Source organism: Sciurus carolinensis, chromosome 16 (assembly GCF_902686445.1).
Source record: "Sciurus carolinensis chromosome 16, mSciCar1.2, whole genome shotgun sequence".
Classification (NCBI taxonomy): domain Eukaryota; kingdom Metazoa; phylum Chordata; class Mammalia; order Rodentia; family Sciuridae; genus Sciurus; species Sciurus carolinensis.
The window spans coordinates 30,030,941-30,056,131 of record NC_062228.1 but is presented as its reverse complement, the minus strand read 5'-3'; the positions used below and the strand labels follow the sequence as shown (position 1 = coordinate 30,056,131).

Here is a 25,191-nt window from a genome sequence, read left to right as displayed (position 1 = left end):
AGTAGATTCATGGAAATTTTACTAGGATGACAGAGAAAATTCCACACCATTCTGTCTCCACTAATACAGGTACAAGGCTGCAGCTGGCAATATTACTAGGATTAGCATAGTATGATGAAATATTTAAAGGAAAATTTTTTCTAAAACCTAATAAATCAAATGACTGCCAAATGTCATTAAAGTGATGGTCTTTGACTTGAATATGCTTTTCATATTCAAATTTGAAAAGAAAGAGATGAAAGCCAGGAAAGGTTACTCGGTTTCAACTAATAACCTCAAGCCCTCTTCGTTCACGTGCATAAAAAATGAAGTTGGCTCTATTGTCTAATCTCACTTCAGAAAAGCCCTTCTCTGCTTGCTGAAGACTACATGGTAAAGAAAATATTTTAAATGATATTATTTTTTCCTAAAAATGTATTGTGGATATGAAAATACGGCACACACATATATTTTATAATTCGGGGCCAGTGTAGCACAATACATGATTAAGTCTTTTACATAACTTGGAATTTGACAAACTTAGAATTGTTATAAAATCTTATAAAACATTCATGCTTCTGCACAAGAGAATTAAAGGAAAATAGCTATAAAAAGGAAAAAGAGATATACCATTATTTCCACCTTGTGAAGATAGGAATTTATAATTTTTTATTATAGAACCAAATGAAGAGACAAATGGATTTTAAAATAGCAGAGGAACCAAATTCATGAAGTAGTTATTTTATTAATAATATATTAACTATACAATCCCATATGGAAGCATGCATTATTGTAAGGACTAATTTAGGCTGTCAAATAAGACTACACGCAACTCTTTAAAGTTTAAAATATAATTCTACATAAAAGCAGATACTTGAATCATAGCCCAAGGGGTGGTGGTGGGAGGAAACAAAATAAAAAAAAAAAAAATAGAAAAACTAAAAACCCCAACACAAAATAAAAAAGGAAACACATGACATTATCTAAAGAAACAAGATTTTTAATTTTTTTAAATGCTCTTTTCTTTTCTGGTCTAGTTTTTGTTGGATATTCCCCCATTCTCATTACTTCTATCATATGACCTTTTAAATTCTCTGACCAATATTTACTGGCTGAAGTTTGAGCTATCATTTCTTCATTTATTTGATGCTATCTGAATTGATTTACAATAAATCCAGCCAGGTGTGGTGGTACACATAGTCTGTAAGCCTAGCTACTTTGGAGGCTGAAGCAGGAGGATCACAAATTGGAGGTCAGCCTTGGCAACTAGTGAGGCTGTGTCTTAAAATAAAAAATAAAAAAGGTTAGGGATGTAGCTCAGTGGTAGAGCACTCCTGGATTCAATCCCCATACCAAAAAAACAAAAACAAAAAAGAAACAAACAAATAAAAAGTCCCCAAAGGGATACTTTTCAAGTACTATATATTTCGGGGAGCAAGCTCTGAATAAAAACTTTTTTAAACATTATAAATTCTGGTTAATGGTACTAGACAATTTATTTTTCAACAGTGAAACAATTCTGGTTGTGTTCATGGCCCTGCAAATCAAAAGTTCAACTGGATCATGTATGAAGATCTGAAGGTTAAGAGGCACATCAACTGCATCACAGACACCTCCAGCCTAGCCTGTCAGAAATGAATTCATTCTCTCCCCTTCCACTGCTCCTCTCCCCTAATCCCACTCATCCTCGAATATTTCCTATCTCAGTTGATATTGTCTTTGGTTGTTGTCACCTACAACCAAAAGATCTGGAGTCATTCCTGCCATTTCCTTTCCCCCCACCCCCCACACCCGCTATACGCTATAGGCCCCCCATTCCTGTTCTTTTCCAAAATGTCTCAAGGATTCACTGAATTGTTGAAACCTTATGATATTTCAGACACTGCCAGCTCTAGGGGATGTAAAAAACAAGATGTGGTTTCTCTTCTCCTTTTTATCACCAGAGAAACTGTTGCAGGTTCTTCTGGGAGGTAACCAATACAACAGGGTTCTAGTTATTAGAAAGTAGAAATTTGGCAGATTAGGGAAGAGAAGCTAGATGGAATCAGCAGTACTTGTTGACAAGTGGCAGCAGGCTGATGGTGGTATGAGACTCTAAGCTCAGTGATGGCAGGGACTGTTGACGCTGGTTATTATACCACTGGTGTATCGTGCAGTACACACCCAGGAAATAACCGCATCTACTCCATGGCTCCCAAAGAGGTGAGGCACTCCTCTCTCTAAACCCTTGCCTGCAGTCCCAACCAATCATTGTGGTAAAAATTTCTCCTTAAAAACCAATCAGGTACCACTTTTCTGCTTTAAAAATCCTATTATCCTACAATATATCCGTTACTTCAAACCTGTGGTGTGTTGTTTATAATACTTGGGTTTTGCATCTGTTGTTTGTTCTGTCTGAAATCATCTTTTCCATTAGACACAGTTCTGTCATCTGAAGCCCTGAACCACACACGCTTTATGAAAGCATTATTTATCTTCAAGAACCAGTTGGTTGTTTTCTCTCCTGGTCCCTCATTGCACTTTTAGTCACACTGCACTGCATGGATTTTTTACACATCTGCCTTTCTCTACTAACGTGTGCTCCAGTGGGTAGGCCCATATCTTACTCATCTTCTGGTGTTTAATATCCGTCCCAGCATATGGCAGGTAGTAGACTCTCAATAAATGTTCAGTGAAATACAGGAAGCCGATTATCTTCTGGATCTTCAGAATATCTTGTATATGTTGACAGAACTATGAGAAGCTGCAATTTTAGCGCTTTCTCATTTAAAATATGTGTCTGCTATGTTTTGTAAAGTGAGTAATTGTTAACTACTGCAAAATGTATAGAAATCTTAATGTTTTAGATTTTTAATTGAATAAAACTTTCTCAAAGACAGGTCTTGAGTTGATTTGGCAGGGTACTGTTATTTACACTTTTCTGTATGTTTGAAATTTTTCATGCTTAAAAATGAGAAAAAGTTCAATTAGAAGAATTAGAAGGGGTAAGAAACATCATACTGATTCAAAACACGGAAGCGAAGCCTTTTCAGATAGATGATTTACAAAGTCTGTTCAGAATTTCTACAGCACCATGTCAGGTCATACCTCTGCAATGTATCAGTGTCTTTCAGATACAGCAGCTAGCCAGACAGCAGAGGTTTGCGCTTTTCCTACTCTGTTTCCACTGTCTGTGTGTGGACCTTTGTTACTAGGTAAGATGCTTCTTCTCAATATTCTTTGTTTTGTTCACCAATAGCCCCATTAGCTTCCCTAGTTAACAAGATGTCAACATCAGGATGTTGACATCAGGATGTAAAAAGAGCATTTATAAATTTTGATTGTGGTGAACAGAAGTAATAGAAATGACAAAACGAGAACTGCATGCAACTAATTTTTAGTTGTCTGTATAGATGGACATTAGACATTATGTGATTGAATGATACAGAAATGTGATGACAGCTGTATTACTCACAGAGAAAAGTGAATTATAGCTCTCATGATTTTGGCTCAATTCCACTATTGCTTCCTGACTGATGCTAATTCACATTTTAGGTCATATTTTTCTATAGTGTTTACTTAGGCTTATTATTGGCATGCTTAAAAATTTCATGTTTCATTTCAGAGCACTGTGCTGAATTCTTCCTTTAGTTTCAACCCCACAGCAGCCACAATGAAGTTGGATTGTTAGGTTTCTAAAAACTAATTCAACCTGACAACACTTAAACGCAGCCTCGTGTAACTGAGAATGGTCAATGACAAAGGTTTTGCAACTTGTTTTATCAGTAAGATTTTTTTTTTGAGATGGGGGGGTCTCACTTTGTTACCCAGGTTGGCCTATGAACTTGTGATCCTCGTGCCTCAGTCACCCAAGTAGCTGGGATTACAGGCATGTGTCACTATGCCTGGCGTTTAGTCAGTAAGATTTAAATCAAATAACCATGGTGAGATTACATGTGAGCTTAATTTTATTCTAAGTTTCTACAATGAACGGGCATTTAATTTTTTAAAATTATGAAACATTTCAAACATGAGAAAAGTACAGAAAATTATTTGGCATATTTAAGCACTCACCACATTACACAGATGTTAGCCATTCTGCTGTATGTTTCAAACCTTTTTGTTATTGTTGAAGAAATAAAACATTTCAGATATACGTAAAGCCCCCAACTGCCAAATCCTTTCTCCCGCCTTTATTCCCTATAGGTAACCACTATCCCGATATTGGTTAAAACATGCTTTTGTATTTTCTACTACAATGTGTATATTCATAAACAACATATTCTTTTTTGCTCTTAGATTTCTTTTATTGGTAGTATCATTTTCTATTAATCATTCTGCAATTTGTTTTTCACGCAATATATATTTTAATTTATTCATATTTATAATTCAGATCTAATTCATTCATTTTAACTGTTATAAAAAATTCCACTTATATATAATCTAAAGTCTTATTTATTTGCCTACTGATGAACAACTAAGCAGTTTATAATTTTTTGCCATTATACATACTGCTGATTCTCTTATGTGTAGAAATACTTCTTTAATGATCATGAGAAAGTCAATTTTAAAGGAGCAACAAATTAGTCTCCAAATAGTTGTACCAATCTACATGGGAATTTTCAAACCACCATAAAAATTTACATATGTGTAAATAAATATAAATAGAGTCTGCCTCCAGGAGCCACAGTAGAACTTGGTACTTTATAACAACAGAGACGAAATGGAAATAAAAGGTGATGATCTATGTCTATACCCTTGAAGAGTTCAAATTTTAATTGAGGTGAGCTCTAAGACCAGTTCACAACAGTTGATCCCGACAATCATACTTAACACTATATTGGGAGAGCTACACATAAGTGGGGCAGTAATGCTTAGCTTTAGTAATGCTTTAGTAATGCTTAAGAATCATGATTCTTACAACTTCCCTTTTTTGCAGGCTGAGCATGAGCAGAGTTATCTCAGACTCTTTTAAGTCCTGTGACTTCATATGAGGCTCCAAAGCTTTCACTTATTAAGAATCCATGCTTCACACATGTTTTGTTTGCAACGTTTTTGTTTTTGTAAAGTGATAATAGCTCTTTGAGGAAAAAAAATATTTTTTTAACCCAGGGGGGTTTATCCACTGAGCCACATTCATAGTCCTTTTTGTATTTTATTTAGAGACAGGGCCTCGATGAGTTGCTAAGGTTATCTTTGAACTTGCGATCCTCCTGCCTCAGCCTCCTGAGCTGCTGGGATTATAGGCATGAGCCACCATGCTCAGCAATAACAGCTCTTGGAGAGAAATCATTATACATAGGTGACGTCCCTAGAAACTCATTCTACGACGGTAATGTTTTTTAAAAAAGAAAGCAAACCCAGTTTTCATCAGTGGGTGGTCCATCTTTTCTAATATGTTCTGTTAAAATGCACTACCCTGAACACATAATGTAAATGTTGAAAACTTCAGTGATGGGGATCAAAGTGGTGCTGGGGTTGAGTGTCTACTTTCAGAATATTCTCATGTGTCCCTTATATACTGTGTGAACTACTAAGTCTATAATTATCAGCAAATTAGAGAAGCTTATTACCACATGTTCTAAAACGAGGGTGTTAGGTGGAGCCTCAGACCCTGGGAAACAGATTCAGGATCCTGGCAGGTGAAGGAAGATGTGAGGTGCAGCTGGAATAGTAGACATTATTTATTCAGAGGTGGCAGCAGCCTCCAGCCTCAGTTCCAGTTCTATTTTTGCCCCAGCCAGTTCCATTTTGCTCTCCTGAGCATTTCCATAGGACTTTTATATGTGCAGGCCAGACAAAGAAGGCACATTGCCAACAGGTTACACAGTGGGTGCATGCTCACAAGCCAATGTTTACATGTTGAGTACATACACTGAGTCAGGGTGTTCAGGACCTTGGCTACATACTATAAACATAGCCTGCTGGAAGCTTTGGTGAGGGAGCCTAACTGTAGTCATTTTGGGCCTGCCCTATAAGTGGTTTGGAGTATTTTTTTCTGTCCTAATACCCCTGAGGATATGACACAATTCCATCATTTTTTGGTTTACTATGGCAGTAAGGTGAAGAAAAGAGAATTTTTAAAAAGTCACACTCAATTTCAGGTGATTTTGATATGCTATTCTAATTTTGCCATTGTTGAGAATAGATGTGGTACAGTGTCTATCAATTTGGGCTGCACATTAGCCATGGTGGTGGGGGGCTATAAACAAAATTTGTGTTTAATTGATCTGGGTGGAGTCTGGGCCCTGGCATTTAAAGATGCTCTGAGATGCTTCTAATGTGCAGCCAAGGGTGAGAAGTAGTCCTTTTCCCCAACATTGGGTTTGCACACTTCAGCATACCCCCAAATCATCTGATTAAACACAGACTTCTGGGCCCCACCCTCAGAGCTTCAGATTCATCAGGTCTGGGTTGTGGTCCAAGAAGCTGCATCTCTCCCAAATTATCAGGTGATGGTGATGCTGCTGGGTTAGGAAATCACACTTTCAGATATACTGCCCTAATGAAAAAAAGATTCACCCCACTTTTAAGATACTTAAAGAAAAATTTCCACAGTGTTCAAATTAAATTCTTCTTTACTTAACATACTTTTATGAAGGATTAGCTAACAAATTATCTCCTTTTTAGAGGCAGCTTATGCACATCATGAAAAATAAACCAATAATATAAATTATAAAAAGTAAAGTATGAATGCTTCGTTGCATCTGTTAAAAAAAAATTCTTTAGATGTAAAATCTAGTAGAGTTTACATGAGCAAAGCAAAACTGATTCATGAAATGTGCAGCTCCCAGAACCAGATCACATTCAAAGAACTCTAGTCAACAATGTGATCAGACAGTACTTAGAGAAAACCAAAGGTGAGACATAGAAAACAACCTGTCTGTATCTAGTCAGCTAGTCAATTGATTAATCTGACTAGTTAATTGTTTATAGTTTAATTAGTTAATTGTTTATAGTTTAATTAGTTAATTGGCTACAAGGCCTTGTGCAACTAACCAAAGCTCATGATTAAACTCTATATTGGTTTGGTCTATTGAACCTCCTTCAGGTGCCCTGTCCAATCTGCCACCTCCTACAAAATTTTATTTAACACATTCCATTTCCTAACTTGGCAGATGGCATTCTTTTTCTGTAAAGGGAAAGACAGCAAATATTTCTGGCATTGTAGGTTACAGAGTCTCTGTTGCAGATTCTCAGCTTTATAGAGTAAAAGTGGGTGTGGCTGAGTTCCAATACAAATTAATTTACAAAAACATGCTGAATTTGGCACATGGGCATTGTTTGTTGACTCCTGCCTTACAGGCACTCACTGCTTACACTGGTGTATATCTTTCCAGACAATTTTGTTTGTTTATTTTTTGCTTATAACTGTTATATCTGTGTGTGCATATAAAATACATATAATGCATGTGTGAATATACCTCTCTTTTTAAATGGAAACACCAGTGATGCACATTTTCCTACATATTAGTTTGCAAAGAATATGTTAAAAGGAAGTGGGAATTTTCACACACTGCTATGTATCAAATGTTCATTTTAACCAGAAGTGTCTGCATTAGCAAAAATTTGTAGAAACCTAAGAGTCCATCAAAAGGGACTTATTTAAATAAATGTGGAATAGTCTTTGAATGGAGTATTGTGTATGTTGAAAGAAGAGTACGTTCTACAGAATGATGTTCATAGTATATTCGTAAAAGTTACAAAATAAAAAATAATTTGAAAAAGCAATTATCAGTAGAGTGATTCAACATTTGCGCAAAATACATTTTAAAACATACTCTCTTTCTAGTTTGAGCTTCCAGATGTAAAACACTGGGAGAGATTTATTATCCATTGACAGGATGTTATTTTTTATTCCAAAGAGATTTAATTATTTTTTATACATGAATTCTGAAACTAGTGAATTGCTTTTTGCATTTTGACTTTCAAAGTTTTACAATATATTTGCTGAACATCACTATTGCAATCACCTGGGAAAACCAGCTTACTGTTCAGAGAATCTGGTTTCTAGGTGCAACTGCAATTTAGTGCAATTGAATATGGCAGCTTTTACAAAACTGCTATTAGTAGGAACAGAGAACGGGAAGGATGTAAATATGAGCTGCACAGAAGAGTCCACTGCTTTCTCAGCCTGTGATTTCCCATTCTCACCTGTGGGCACATTTTAAGAAATCTGTGAGTTGACGGCAATACATTTTATTGTGAAACATGAGTGCATTATTTAAATTATGAAATTGGAAATAATGCAAAGAAAGTTTGTTAATTTTTTTAATGCCATGGCAAATGCAAATTCCCAGTTTTGATGTCTATTTTGAAGACCTGAAACAAGGCTTTTAATCAATGTATTATACATCAAATTGATACTGTTAACTTCTGATTATTCAAATTAATAAAATATTCATAGAGAAATGTCCAAAGTTTTACATTTCTCAGACTTCTGCCCTCCCACCCCCATTAATTATCATGCCTAGAAGCTTTTTAGTAAAAGCAGCAGTCATCAGGCTGACGGAATCTGACAGGCTAGCAAGGCCCAATTACACTTGCGCTCTGTGGCACTTTGATGTCCGGGAAACGAAAAGAGATAGGGGCAAATTGGGTAGCACATTATGTTAATGACTTGATTTAATCCAGCCACTAAACTTTATGTAGCCTGTTAAAAAAGATGCTAACACTAATTATACCACTTTGGAAAGGAAAGGAGGGGACAAGCATTTCATACTGACAAAGTGAAGCTCATAAATGTTGTAAATGAAATGAAACAAAATGAAGTAATCTATGATTAATTATAGATCACAGACACGAAGAAAAGAGAAAGAACCAAGTAATATGTGGAAGTCCTGGGAAATCCGTTAGATTCCTTTTAAGGATCAAAATTTCTAAGAAATAACTATGAGCTGTCAGATTGTGTAATATGAAAAAAAGAAAATCAAATGATCTTGAATTGCTTACACAGTGTATTAGATAATTCAAATTCATAGTGTAATTGGCATAAATGATATTTATCTAGGGCATTACTTCTAGTTTTAATTCTGCAACATTACAGGATAGAGGAAAAATTTAAAAAGTCTTTAACTACAGATCAGGGTTATCTTATTACTTTTATAAACTAGTTTATGTCTCTAATCTGTTTACATTATTAACAGCATCTTTTAAAATGCATTCTATTAATAGTATCTCTTAAAGGGCATTTCGAGAGTACAAATTCCCTAAGAACAAAGGCCTACTTCTTTATTCACTGCTATATTCCCAGTCCTTAGAACAAGGCTGGCAACACAGCAGATACTCATTAAATGTCTGTTTAATGAATGAGTGATCTTTTTTCCCTTTGCCTTAGAACTCCTCAGAGGAAGACAGGCACACCTGTAGTTCCAGCTACTTGGGAAGCTGAGGCAGGAGGACAGGTTGGGTCCAGGAGTTTTGAGGACAGCCTTGGCAACACAGTGAGACCCCACCTCAAATAACAACCACCAAAATCCAGTTCAGAGGCCTCAATGCCCTGGACTGTGCCCACCTTTTCAGACTTCTGGGGGCTCCCTGTGAACACCATAATGGGCTCGGCTCATCCTAAAGCCATTCTGAATCACAGCACAAGCCACGCTCTTAAATTCTTTGCATTCCTTGGGCCTAGGTAGATCCTTTCCCACTTTTGTTTAACTCCTAATCATCTTCAACACTTGGCTCAAGCTTTACAACTCTAGAGAGTCATTTTTGATCAAGACCCCGGAGGCTAACTTAGGCACCCCTCCATTCCATTCCAGCACTGCTCACCAGACTTTTTTAAAAAATATTTTTTAGTTGTAGATGGACACAATGCCTTCATTTTATTTATTTATTTTTATGTGGTGCTGAGGCTCAAACTCAGTGCCTCATACTTGCTAAGTGGGTGCTCTACCACTGACCAACAACCCCAGCCCCTCACGAGCCTTTATGTAGTTGCTTTTCTGTATCCTTGGGATGTTGGTTTCAGGATCACTCCTCTCCTCAGATACTCGAGTCCCTAATAAAAAATGGTGTAGCATCTGATGTATCTGTTTAGCAGATAACCTGTATGTCCTCCTACACACTTTAAATAATCTCTAGATTACTTACAATACTTAATACAATGTAAATGCTATGTAAATATTGTTATACTGTATTTAAGGAATATTGATGGGAAAAACTTGCAAATGTTCAGTACAGATGCATTTTTCTCCCCCAAATACTTTGAGGTTGGCTGCATACACAGATGAGCAGAACCTGTGCATCTGGAAGGCTGACAACTGAATATAACTGTGCCCTCCACAGACTGGTTCCTTGAGGGAAGGGACTGCTTCTTTTATGTCTGCCTAATACACAGTAGCTGATAATGAACAATGAACTGCTTTGAGGAGGATACTGGGACCCTGACCCCTCTTCTCTCTTTCATCTCTGGCAATCAGTTGAACAGGCTTCTGTTCTGCACTGCTGCCATGACATGCTGCCTTGCCACATGTCCCAAAGCAACAGGGTCAATTGACCAGGGACTGAAACCTCGAAAACTGTGAGCCAGAATAACCTTTTCTCTCTGAAAGTTGCTTATCGCAGGTATTTTGTTACACTATTAGAAAGTCATCTAACATGCCTTTCTTCCTTTGAAGGTTATGTATCATTGTCCTGAGCTTTCTATCTGACATAGCTCCTAAAGAGGAAACAACAAAAACACTAATGAACTACAAGTATTTTTAAGCTTAAAAAAGGATGTGTGACATAATACTTCAACTAGAGTTAATGACATCAATAACTGAACAAAATGACACCCTGTTCCTCCTGATCCAAAGCACTGGAAAGGACACAGCATTGTTTTTGTAGAATTCCCAACAAAATGTATATGTAGAAGCTGATCTTGAGGAAATACTAGACAAATTCAAATTGAAGGATATTCTGTAATACAAATGGACTGTAGCCTTAAACAATGTCACTGTTATAAAAGACCAAAACAAATGCTGAGGAACCATTACAGATTAATGCAGGCCAAGGAGAAATAAAAAGAAAGTGCAATATGTGCTTTGGATTGGATCTTAGACCAGATTAATAAAATGCTATAAATGAATCTATGGGACCAATTGGCAAAATTTTAATGAGAACTGTAGATTAGTGTGATATTATAAAATAAATATTTGATATTTGTCCAGTGTCCTGACATGTGATACCTAAAATCCTTGGGAGGGTTGGGGTTGTAGCTCAGTGGTCGAGTGCTTGCCTACCACGTATGAGGCACTGGGTTTGATTCTCAGCACCTCATATAAATAAAGGTTAACTGACAACTAAAAAAATTATTAAATAAAATAAAATTCTTGGAACCTCTGGAGTGATACGAGTGTCTTTTGTATACTAATGAGATGATTGGTCACCAGAAGACTTTTAGCCCCATCTCCTAACTTTCAGCGAGGGGAGAGGGGCTGAAGGCTGAGTTGATCATCAATGGCCAATGATTTAATAATAATACTTACACCATAAAGCCTCCATGAGACCTAGAAGGAATGGGATTGGAAAGCTTTGGGATGGGTGCATACACGGAGCTGCCTGGAGGGTGGCATAGTCAGAGAGGGCATGGACGCTTTGCATTCCTTCTCGCATACATTGTGCTATGTCTCTCTTCACTTATACCCTTTGCAATATGCTTTACAATAAGCTAGTAAGCAGAGGTAAGTGTTTCCTTGAGTCCTGTGAGCCACTCTAACACATTAATAGGACACAAGAAGGGAGTTGTGGGAATCTTGATTTATAGCTAGTTGGTCAGAAGCATAGGTCAAACAATGTAAAGGTGAGACTGATATCAGAAAAGGGGGGCAGTCCTGGGCTGAGCCTTTGCCTGTAGGAGCTGACACTTTCTCCTCCAGGTAGCTAGTGTCAGAATTAAAGTGAGTTAGAGATAACTCAGATGGTGATCTGCTTGGTGTATGGAGGAAAACCCCACAAACATCTATGCACAAAAATAGTTTTCCCCCCACTATATTTGTAGAATAATGTAACAATATTTATTATTGTTCTGTAGTAATTAGAAGGAGCATGATTTCTGCAATTATCAAAAAGTTTATAACAATTATGTACTTAAGAATGTGTTTAAAAATAAAAATATGCAAGTATATGCACATATACTCATATGAGACTAAAAATGATAAAAAATATAGCAAAATGTTAATAAGCTGTGAATATGGTTAAAGGATATTTTACTACCTTTTCAATCTTTAAAAAAAGGTTTCTTTTTTTGTATTAAATGATTTGCTAAAGTAGCACACAGAAAAACCGGTGTTATCTATAAAAATGCTGTATTTGACTATCTTAATCCATTTGTACAAAATATACAGATTGGGTAATTTATAAATAACAGAAATTTATTTCCCACGGTTGTGAAGGTTGAGGAGTTCAAGACCAATGCTGTGGCTAGTATGTCTGGTGAGGACTGCTCTTTCTGTTTACAAGATGGTGCCTTATTGCAAGAGAGCTCTCCCTTTAATTTCATGCCCTTTCAAAAGGGTGCTAATCCCATTTGTGCTCTTGGAGCCCTCATGACTGAATGACTTCCCGCAGCTCTTAATACTAGTGCACTGAGGATAAAATTCCAACATGAACTTTGAAGGAGACACTATCACTTAAACCATAGCATGCAATTTTGTAATGATTTCTTTAGTTTTGTTTCCATGCTTACAGATTATAACCACTTCATTCTATTTTGTATATAATTCAACAAAACTAAATTTCACCTGTTAATATAAGACTGGTTTGTACCTTCAATTGAAAATAGAATTTTTAGAAGTACATGGGACATGATTAACGGTTACTGAGGCATGAAGAATAGCTTGCTTTAAATGATGTTCACCATTTTGAGATAGCATCTAAAACCATTAGAGGAAATCAGATTTTGGACAGGAAGTGAAGACTGTATTAGGCTGTAGCAAAGTAACACAAATTACTTTTCCTGAATTAACAAGAAAAAAACATCAGTTTACTACAAAGGAAAAATATTAATTGCCTTCAGGAGGTGATTAAGTCACAAGAGCTCCATGATCCTAAGCGGGATTAGCACCCTTATAAAAGGGCACAAATTAAAGAGAGTTCTCTTGCAATAAGGCACCATCTTGGAAGCAGAAAGAGCAGTCCTCCCCAGGATTACTTTAATATTTTAGAGGAATAGTTTCTTCTTTGTTGAATCATAGTTCTTTGCTCTTCCTTAGTTAAGAGTAATGTACAATTTCACTGAGATGCTAGCAACATTGCCAGCATGCACATGGTTCCATTGTAGGTCTAGGGCAGGAATTCTCAACCTATGCAACCACTGATAGTTTGGGACAGATTATTCTTTGTTGTGGGTCCTGAACATTGCTGCATGCCTAAGCAACCTTGACCTCGCCCACAGGATGCCAATAGCAGTTCCTCCCAATGTGAAAAACAAATATGTCTCCAGACACTGATTAAAGTCCCTTGGGGAAAAAGTGCCTCCAGTTGAGAATCACTAATCTAAGATGGTATAATTTAGATAAACATTTCCCAAATACTTAAAGTTAATTTTAAATGATGAATAAAGTGTTTAGAAAATAAAATTAATGACTGCATTGTCTGCTAGTAGTTACTATAAAGTGAAATCCAAAATGTTTGGCCTCCTTTCCTTTTCCCTTTCCACAGGAGGGCTGCTCTTTTAGCACATTCTTGATTTCTGAAACACACTGTGCATCCTTCCCTGTATTAAAAAAGTGCCTGATTTTCTTCCCATGTTCAGATGTCACCATTATAGCAGGGCACTCTTTCTTACTGTGTGACTGGATGAACAGTACACATCTGAAAAAGAGGGTCCCAATGTAGAAGCCAGGTGTGACTAATTAGGTCTGTTTCCTGGGGATGCACATTTATCTTGTGACTATCTTTGGGTAACAAGTAAGTGAGGCAGAGAAATTCAGTCTAAAATGATTAAAAGAAGACATGCAGCCCATAAGAAAGGGAAGGAGGCAGGTGGGCCAGCACATGGGCATATCCTTCATGATGTCTATTAAAACAAACAAACAAACAAACAAACAAAAAACGCTCTGAATTCTCCCGCCTCTAAAATTCCTTAATTAGTGGAATGACTGTGAGCAAGTCACTTTTTCTCTCAAGATCTCAGTTTACTCATTTGGCAAATAAGGAGGATGGGCCGGAAATTAGTTATGCATTCTTTAGCTCAAGTATATGACTATGACATGAATTATTGATACTGCCTCCTGACACTGTTTTTTAGCTGTAATTTAACTGTTGAATTACTACTTGGCTTTTCATGAGCACATCTTCCTAAAGAGTACAGATGCTCCCTGAAAACACACTGTGTTTACACTGTGTTTATTTTTCGTGGGGAGGAGTAATCACAAACTATAGGTAATAAGTTCATGGGAATCACTCAATTATAACAAGAGGTCTGAGTGCCATTTGTAAGTTGAGAAGATAAAATATCCTTGGATAACAGTCTTTATAGAGCCCAGGACTGACTTAGTATCTTATTTCTCATATTCTTATTTTCAAAAGGCTAAATTATAGACATAACCAAAAAACCTGATGAAGTAGCACAAACTTGCAGAACTACTGATAGAGAAGAAAGCAATGTCTGAGTCAAACATTCAGGCTAATGGTGAATGGAGGGTTGCTAGTAAGATGGTGTGTGGTTAATTTTATTTGTCAACTGGATTGGGTCATGGGTCCCATGGTCCAAAAGTATTCCAGGAGTGTTAGGGAGGGTGTTTCTAGATGAGATTAACATTTGAATTGGTAGACTGAGTAAAGCAGATTACTCTCCCTAATCTGGGTAGGTCTCCTCCAATCAGTTGAACCTGAATAGAACAAAAAGACTAAGAGGGAACTCCTCCTGCCTAACTGCTTGAGTGGGACATGGGTCTTTTCTAGTCTTTAAACTTGGACTGAAACACTGGTTCTTTTGGGTTCTTGAGCCTGATGGCTTTCAGATCAGAATTTACACCAGTGGGTCTCCTGGTTCTCAGACCTTTGGACTCAATCTGGAACTATATTAATTCTCCTGAGTTACCTGCTTGCCAAATACAGATCTGGGACTTTGTCTCCATAATCACAGGAGCCATTTCCTTCAATAAATATCCTTCAATATCTACCTACCTACCTACCTACCTACCTACCTACCTACCTATCTGCCTATCTATCATCGCATGAGTTCTGTTTATGGCTCAAAAGCTAAAACCCACATTAGGGGATCATTTTCCCACTGATGCTATCATCAAATTGTTCTAATGAGAGGGAAGAGAATTTCTATTCATTGGTTTCATAAAATTATTTAAAAATTTATGATGTGATTAAGCAAAAATATAAAACTTAATCGAACTGAGTGCTATAAATAAGTCTTCAGGCAACCACATGTAAAATTCCTTCCTTGATTTATCAGTATTAAATGATGAAAATTCCGTATGTCAAGTTTCTGTCAGATGATATTATCATACATAATAATGATATTAATGATAGTGAAATTTTGGACAGATAATATGCTCTGTATTTCTCAAGCACACAATGTACATTTCTATTTCATGAAGTCATCTGTGAAAACATGTTCTGATCAATGGTTTTGTTTTTCAGTATTAAGCTAAGACTGTATGAAAGAAATGTTAAAAGAGGAATTATAATTCTTACCAATAAAGTGGAAATTCTGAAAGAAAGGAATGAAATTAATAATTTAGGAAAATTAACACAGATGAACAGAAAATGCTAGGGCTTTTTACTCCACTTACATTTACTTCATAAAAACTTCCCTCCTACAATAAAAATTACTCTGATGGACAACACACTTCATACATATATTTAAAATACAACTCTCTTTTCAAAATTCCAATTTACACATTACTTTTCAGCAATGTGCTACAAAACAAACAAAAAATGCCTGCCCCAAATTAATTACATTCTGAGATAGTTTAATTTTTTAATTTTCAGAAATGAAATAACAGTTTATCAGGGGACATATTTAGATATGCATAGTCAATGAATTCAGATAAGCAAACTATTACAGTTTCAATGCAATCTCACATTTTGAATTCTCAAAAGTGCAGAACTGAGTGAATACATCTTTGTATAATGATCCTGGAAAGGAGTCAGGGAAGTCGGCAGGTTTTAGCAAGTAACTACCTAAGCTTACTTGGTGTTAGGTATGTTGGCTAAAACAATGCTTTCATGTTGTAGTCCATTATATAATGAAACCATAAATAAAACTGATTTGTACTAGATGATAACTTATTAAGATTATAATGATACATTAAAAATTTTCCAGAAATATTTTTCCTTAAGATTTTCATTTATGCCCAGGTACGCTGGTGCACACCTGTAATCCCAAGAGCTTGGGAGGCTGAGGCAGGAAGATTGCCAATTTCAACTTCAGCAACTTAGCAAGGCCCTGTCTCAAAAAAATTTTTTAAAAAGTTGGGGGGGCTGGGAATTGTGGCTCAGTGGTTAAGCATCCCTGGGTTCAATCCCTAGTACCAAAAAACCAAACAAAGATTTTCATTTATGAAGAATGATATACTATGAACAAAAGGCAGCCTATTTCAGAACATTTCCAGTTGGCATCAAGCTACTAACCTGTTTGATATTATTGGAGATAGGACCTGGAATAATACAATCATCACTGTCAGAAGCTGATCTGTCCTCTTCATCTGTTAAAAAATAAAAAGGCACATTTTTTGGGGGGTACCAGGGATTGAACTCAGGTACACTTGACCCCTGAGCCACATCCCCAGCCCTATTTTGTATTTTATTTAGAGACAGGGTCTCACTGAATTGCTTAGCACCTTGCTTTTGCTAAGACTGGCTTTGTACCAGCTGCTGGGATTACAGGTGTGTGCCACCACGCCTGGCAAAAGGCACATATATTTACCCAAGTTAAACCAATTGTATTTATACCTTGTGAAACAGAAAGTAGCACACATCATAGAAAAACTTAAAAGAACAATATGGCAATATTTCTAGATCCTTTTTAGCAGCAAATATGTTCACATATACATTTTAGAAAAAAAAATGAATGGAAATTCCAAAGTGAGTATTGGTAAAATACAAAAGAAATAAAAATAAACATGTAACTTGTTGTAGTATAAAATTAAAGAAAACAATTTAGATAGAAGCATAAGATAATAGATGTTTTCTAACATTCTAATCAATAATACTGTGTAAAAGTCAATGTTATCCTTGCAGTTTACGAGTTTAAAAACTTAGAGTGCTTTACAGGGGTAAAAGGGACATATGATAAAAACTGTACACATTTAAACAGCAAAACCTGAAAGGTGACAGTGTTTAATTCTGTGATATAATCACCACAATTATGAAAGTGAACATATCCAATATTCCCCAAATCTCCTCAGCCCCTCTGTAATCTCTTCGTTGCTGCTCCCTGTTCTCGTTCATTCTTCTCCAGCTCACTAACCTGCTTTCTATCACTGTAAGTTAGTTTGTTTTTCTATTTTCTAGACTTTTATATAAATAAACTTCTAGAGTGAGTTGTCTTTTTCTGGTCAGAATTCTTAGATTTGATTTTTAAAAGTTCAAAACTGTAGAGTAATTCGAGTGATAATTCTGACCCCCAAAGAGAATATGAAACTATTTAAAACATAAACTCGGAACAAGGTCAGTAACCTCGTATTCCATTGTGGAGATCCAAGTTGACTTAGAAGAGATACAATTCCACCTAACCATAGCCAAGGAGACTGAGTGAGCTACAACTCATCATTTCTATCAAGAAATGGACATCATGAGGCAGTTTAGATGAGGATGTTCTATGATGCACACTCTAACCGATGAGACAAAGCAGAGAGGAAAGGAAATAATGTGCTTTAAAAAAGAAAGTCACCTTCTGGTTCCAATTCTTCTGTTATTTCTGTTTCATCCTCAGAAGAAGCCAAGCTTTGTTCTGCAAGCTGACCCTCGGAGAGTAAAGATACATCATCATCTTTTCCTTGCTGAATTATCTCGGTATTCTCTTTTACCTTAACTATACTGCTTTCCTGAGAAACCTGCTGCAAGAAAAGCACACTGCTATATTACTGCTTAGATAACATTTTATAGTATTCTTGTTGAAGCATTTGAATGATAAAGCATGTAAATTTGAAATGTGCAATATACAGATGTACAATACATATATGTGAAACACTCATTAGAAAACAACCAATTAGATAAATGAAAATATGCACATAAATGAAAATCTCAATATAAACTAAATAAAAAATGCATTTAACTCAAAATGAATTTTATATTAAGACTTGAATTCACGTATCTATTTGTTACCTGCCAATACCAGTATAATTGTGGCTGTCATATTTAATATAATTAATAATTGCACTTGTCACATTTTAAATTTTTTTATTGTAAGAAAGTCCCAAAGAAAAATAGGATAAATACTATGATTTCTTGAAGCACGTCAATACTAAGACAAATCTTTTTTTTTTTTTTGCGGTACTGGGGATCAAACTCAGGGACTTGTGCTAGCAAGGCAAGCACTCTACCAGCTGAGCTATCTCCCCAGCCCAGACAAATCTTTAAGAACCAAATTAAACCTTTCAAAATAATTTTAATACAAATTTATACCTTGGGAATATGTGAAATAGTTCGTGTATTAATTTCTGTTTCTGCTGTATGTTCCACTTCTGGTGAAATTTCCTTCATATCTTCAGGAGGAGAAGTCTCCTTGTATTAATGTGAAAACATGAATGTATATTATTATTCTAAGACTTTTACAAATATATATATATTTAAATCTTGTGTATATATACAAATAAAAACTGACAATAAAATAGTCACCCATGTGACAAATTAATTAGTGTACTTCAATAAACTGATGAATACACTTTTTGTTTTTGCTTTGTGGTGCTGGGAACTGAATTCAGAGCCTCATGTATGCTAAGCATATGCTCTAGTCCTGAGCTACATCCCAAATGGATATTCAACAGGACATTGTTGGACATCTGCATTTGCAAATATGGGAGAAAATTCACTATAACTGAGTTATAGGTGTGCAGAAATATAATTTTATTTTATTTTATTTTGTTTTTTGGTACCAGGGATTGAACTCAGAGATGCTTTACCACTGAGCCACACCCCCAGCCCTTTTTTATATTTTATTTAGAGACAGGGGCTTGCTGGGTTGCTTAGGGACCACTGAGTTGCTGAGGCTGGCTTTGAACTTGTGATCTTCCCAAGCCACTGGGATTACAGGTGTGCGACACCACACCTGGCCCAATTTTATTTTTATTGTTTATTTTCTTACTTATATTTTCTAATATTTCTATGTGATTATATATTACTTGTGTAACTTAAAAAGTTGCATATACTATAAAATAGGTATATTTCCTACAATCAGTATTATTTTTTTACTAAATATCAACTTATAGTTAACTATTTTTCCAGCATTTCTAAACTGATGCTGATTTTAAAATGTAATTTATAATTTTTACTACTTTAAAAGTAATCTTATTCAATAAAAAGATGTAAAAGATAAACAATATATACAAGAAATAAATGAATATAAATCCATATTCCTACTACCCAATAGTAATATTTTTAATAACTTGTTAGATTTTTATTTCTTTATAATTAATTCTTTTTTTTGTAGTACTGGGGTCTGAACCCAGGGGTGGTTTATAACTGAGATACACCTCCAGCCCTTTTTAGTTTTTATTTTGAGACAGGGTCCTGCTTACTGTGCAATCAATCTTGCCATCCTGCCTCAGCCTTCCAACTCACTTGGGATTACATGCACATGTGTGCCACTGTGCCTGGCTCTTTAAAATGAATTTTCATGTAATAAAAATTTTTGTTTATATAGTGGTAACTGTATTATAAATACAATATATTCTGTTAACATTTAAAAATATAATAACAATTTTCTCCTATTATGAAACTTTGGGAAAATATAATTTAAAATAACACCTTATACTGATGAATATATCATGGTTTAATAAACTATTTTACTACTGTTGGACTTAACTAGTTCATAATTTTTAGATATTATGACTAACATTGCTACAAACATCTCTATATGTCTTTTTTAATATTTATGGTCATTTACTTAGGAATCAGGCTACCTATATTCAAACACCAGCTTTACCATAACCATGAGCAAGTTTATTTAGCATCTCTAAATATTACTTTCCACAAGACAGTAGATTGAATTGGACATAACTTTCCTATATACATTAATAGATGACCAGTACAACTCTACATCATGTACAAGAATGGGATATTAATTAGAATAAATCATATTGCATATGTCAAAGTACACTCTACTGTCAAGTATATCTAAAAATTTAATAAAAAATAAAATCCAAAAAAAATCACTTTGCACATCTTTAAATGGGAGTAATTCCAGTATGAAGTACATAGGGTTACTGTGAGGATTAAAAGGGTCAATGAATATAAAGGATTTATTTCAGTGTCTGCCACATAATAAACAATAAATGCTAACTATAAAACATCCCCTGGTTTATAACTATTAATTTATTTTGCACATATGTATTAAAAGCTTTGTATATGCTGGGCACTATTATAAGCCTTGTGAAGACCGAATCTTTCTGTGGGTGGTGGTTACACTATACATACACACACACATATTGAGCTATATGCTTTATATTTATGTCCTTTACTATATAAATTATATGTTAATTACAAAGAAGATGATTTTTTTTTTAAAGTCCATAAGAGATCAGGATGACTTGCATGGTAAAACTGTAGATGATGAGCATGTTAAGATCTATTCTGAAAGTAAACACAGCTGACAACTTTTATGGATAAACTGGATTTGGTGTGAGAAAGGGAGGACTCAAGGGAATGCCTCCAAAATGTCATACCTGCTCAACTGAACAAATGGTTATATTATATACTGAGAATGGGAAACATTGAAAGAGGTGAAACTTTTGGAAGAAGTTTGATGGAATCAGGAGATTGGTTTTTGACATGTTAAGTTCAAATTCCTATTAGACATCTATTGCACATAAAATAAGAAAACAATAAGAAATTCAGCAATGAGGCTGAGGTTAGAGATTATAAATATGGGAATATTAATATATAGATTTTTTTTAAAGCCACAGGACTGGATAAGCTTTCTTAATGTAGATAGAGATTGATAAGAGAAGTCTTAGAATTCAATGCTGAAGTAGTCAACTGACTAGTGGTCCAGGAGAATGAGAAGTATAACTGGTGAAGCTGGAGGAAAACTAGCAAGGCAAAGTATCTCAGGGATCAAGAGAAGAGGGAGAAAGTATTCCACAAACTGAATGCTACTGAGAGAGTAAGATGGTAACTGAGAACTGACTACTGGATATGGAAGAAGATAGACACTATGGGGAGATCAAAGATGGTAGACCACAAGAAAGCTGCACTTTGCAGTCTCTCGGAGGCTTAGGATTCTAGCAGCTGGGGTACTGCTTCTCAGTGAGGTGGGTGACAGAGGGAATTCACTGAAATTCAGTTATCAGACAGTTAGAGAATCACAAATACCCAGAAATTCACATGCTTTGAACAGAGGACAAGAAAGAGTATGTTAGAGCCAAGTCCGGGACGGCAGCTGCACCAGTGCACCACAGAGGGGAGTCGCAACACAAACAGGGAAAGACAAACGCAGTGGACAAATGTGATACTGGGAAATGTGTACAAGAGAAAAGCAGTCTGAACTTAAGTCTGATCAGGGGTTCCAGAGTCAGTTAGTACTTGAAAAGAGCTCCAACAGGCAAGAGGAGAGCTGAGACAAGGTGCTGTATTGAGGAGGCCATGCTGCAGTTTGGTGCTGTGGGAACCCAGGAAGTCATACCAAATAATGCTGTCTTGCCTCTGCAAGTGCATACTCGCTTTGTGGGGTGCTACTGAACCAGGCAGAGAGGAGTGTACCCAGGGAGATTCAGGTTTGGGACACAGAGGGAAGTGGTTTGCTTTTCCTTTGAGTCTGGCAGCTCATGGGGCCAGCTAAAAAGGGTCCACAGACTGGACAGAAGGGCATGACTGCACTTGAGAATTGATCCTTGGAAGGTCACAGTGGAGTGTGTGAGCCCTGTGCAGGTTGGTTACCCTGTCCTGTGAGTGGGATTCTTGTGAGGCTCAAGATCCAGATCCCAACAGAGATCGGAATCTGCTCATATGTAGGGTGTGCTGATCTAATATCTCAAAGCAGATACCCTTTGACAAGATTCCAGCTAAATCCCAGCTGCTGAAACTTCCCATTTAGAGCTCTGCATCAGGCCCACCCTATGAGTGTATCAGTCCGACCTACCTTATACTGGTGAGAAGGGAGGCTGCAAGCTATTTTGGCCAGCTTGATTTCCAGGCCCTTCAGCTGGCAGTTTAGCTACCACACAAAAGGAGGAAGGTTTAACAACCCCAGCCTTGTTTTTTCTAAGGGGTATGTAGCCCAAGAATAAATGGAAAGGTAGTCTGGTGCAGGCTGTGAATATCCATCTGTTGATAGTTTTTTTTTGGTTTTTTTTGGGTGGTCTGGGGATTGAACCCAGGGCCTTGTGCATGCAAGGCAAGTACTCTATCAACTGAGCTATATGGCCAGCCCTGTTGACAGTTTTGACCACCTCAGTGGAGACAATCATTTTTTTTTAAGAATCCCCACTTTGGTGTGTTCTTGCTGAGATCATTGCTTTGTGGAAATAGACACATATAACATATGCATATACACACATATTAGATACACATACACAGATATGAATGGTCTATATATGTTTTTATACATATATCTTTTTTGTTTCATTTTTTCCCCCAGTCCATGTTATTTCATTCCGTTTGTCTTTTGAGGGTTAGGGAGTTTTGTTTGTTTTTTTCCTGTTTGTTTCTCATTACTCTTTCTCTCCTTTCTTCTCCCTCTAATAGCTAAATTCTCTTGTTCTTTCTCTTTAGTTTCTTTTATTTATTTCTCTTTCTTTATAGCTGTCATTTGGTACCTTTCTTCTCCTATACCTCAGGCATTCATATTTTCAATATCTGGAACTTTCTTCTGCCTGCCTATCCCATTTTTTTCTATTATTGAATAATAGGTTTTACCAGCTTTTAGAACTATTCAAATTTACATGGTTCCTCCCCTAACATTTATGTTCTTGTGGTTCTTAGTTCTGTGGATGGTGTAATTTACACTTGTTGTTTACTCTAAAGTTAGGTCTAGTTCACAGCTGTTCATGTTGCTGTTGTTAATTGCTGATCCTGCTATTCCTCTTTTTTGTGGTAATTAGTGTTGTAGATGTTACACAGGCACCAGGTATTCACTTTAATGCTGTATATTATTTGCTGTTATTGTTTATTTCCCCCTTTTCTGAGAGATGCTGGGAAACTACTGGAACACTACAAGTTAACAGGGTAGAGACTCTGGGGTTGACCTCCATACACAACTCTGTTAAGGTCCACAACAAAGAGACTTACTCCAACTTCAGTGATACTTTAACACACAAAATAAGAAAGACAGAAACCCCAAATGACCACCAGGCCCTAAGTAGGAATGGCTGGGGGTGTGAGTTTCAGGTCCCACTCATCAACATCTGCTCCTACACCAAAAATAGACATAGTCTTCAAGACAGTGGCTCAGAAATCCACAGTGTTATAGCAGTTCTTCAAGAATGCATTAAATCAGCACTTCTGCATTGGCAAATTGAGATGCAGTGAAGTTGAAATTAATACTTGGATTATGCTGGAAATGAAAGGCATTCTAAATCAGATAAAAAATTCTCTTGAAAATATCACTAACAGATTAGCTAATGTAGAAAACAGAATTTCAGGCCTTGAAGATAGGGCACCTGAACTTGAACACTCAGTGAGCAGAGAAGAAGGAAGTAAGGAAGGAAGGAAGGAAGGGAGGGAGGGAGGAAGAGGATGAGGTGAAAGTGGAGGAGGAGGAGACCAAGAACTCTGGGACAAGATTAGGAGATCATACTTAAGAGTCAATGGAACTGAAGAGAGCATAGAGATATAGTCCAATGGCATTAAGAGTCTGTTTAGTGAAATAAAAGCAGAATATTATTTCAAACCTTAGGAATGAGATGTACATCCACATACAGGAGGCATATAGAACCCCAAATAGACAAGATCAAAAACAGAACCTCTCCAAGACACATCATAATGAAAATGCCTAACATAAAGAATAAGGATAGAATACTAAAAGCTGCATGAGACAAACATCAGGTCCCATTTAGAGATAAACGAATAAGTCTGATTTCTGAGCTCAGACTCTGAAACCCAGGAGGGTGTGAAATGAGATGACCCAAATTCTGAAAGAAAACAATTGCCAACCAAGATTATCATATCCAGCAAAGCTATCATTCATAAACCAAGTAGAAATAAAAACTTTTCAAGATAAGGATAAAGGAAGTCATGGTTACTAAGCCAGCACTACCAAAAAACACTTAAATACTATCCACAGATGACCTCAAAAAACAAACCCCAGAGTTATGATTGGGTGAAGTTCACTAGAAGAGCAGTTAAACAAATGTAAATTAAGACTGAATTAAATCCCACCACCATTAACATCCGTAAGAATGGGACTCTAACTAGAACAATGGATTCTGCTGTCATATATAACTAAAAAGAACCAATTTAAAAAAGTCTGAATTAAAAACATGAAACAAATCAAAATGACAGGAAAGAAAAATCTCTCCATAATAATTCTGAATGCAAATGGTCTCTACTCTCTAATTAAAAGACATAGACTTGCCTAGCAGATTAAAAAAATCAAAACTCAACCATATACTATGTTTTTCAACTACATACTATTTGAAAGATTCATCTCATAGGCGAAGACAAACAGCCTGAAAGTAAAGAATGGAAAAAGATAATCCATGTAAATGGAGTCTCAAACAAGCAGGAACAGCTATTCTCAAATCAGACAAAGCAGATTTCAGGCAAAGCTTTACCAGAAGAGACAAGAAAAGTCATTACATACTGGTAAAAGGAACAATCCAATAAGAAGCTATAACAATAGTAAATAGTTGTGTCCCAACACTGATGCACCTAATTACATAAAACTACTTTTTTCCTCTATTATATTTTTATTAATTATTGATGCAACCATAGTTGTCTATACTGATGATATTTGTTGTTACATTTTAGTACATGCAAACGATATAATATAATTTGGTCAACATCACTCCTTAGCACTTCCCCATTTTCTCCCCTTGTCCCACACTCTGGTTCTTTTCCTCTATTCTACTGATCTCCCTTTGCTTTAAATGAGATACTCCCCCATCCCTCCAGACACCTTTCTTTTCC

At 36.2% G+C, this 25,191-nt stretch overlaps 1 protein-coding gene across 4 annotated transcripts in view; it reads right to left on the bottom strand.

The window, feature by feature from the left end:
* The window catches only part of Rpgrip1l (RPGRIP1 like), a 105,272-nt gene that overhangs the window by 18,693 nt on the left and 61,388 nt on the right, over positions 1-25,191 (bottom strand). For 2 of the 4 annotated variants that reach the window (XM_047529262.1, XM_047529266.1), the window contains 3 exons: positions 18,532-18,630; positions 17,798-17,963; positions 16,537-16,610 (listed from right to left, as the gene is read on the bottom strand). In XM_047529262.1, the coding sequence (XP_047385218.1) occupies positions 16,537-16,610; positions 17,798-17,963; positions 18,532-18,630 (339 nt within the window). Of the gene's footprint in view, positions 1-7,598; positions 8,113-16,536; positions 16,611-17,797; positions 17,964-18,531; positions 18,631-25,191 lie in introns of those variants that run through there. The other 2 variants (XM_047529264.1, XM_047529263.1) reach the window with 2 other exon arrangements.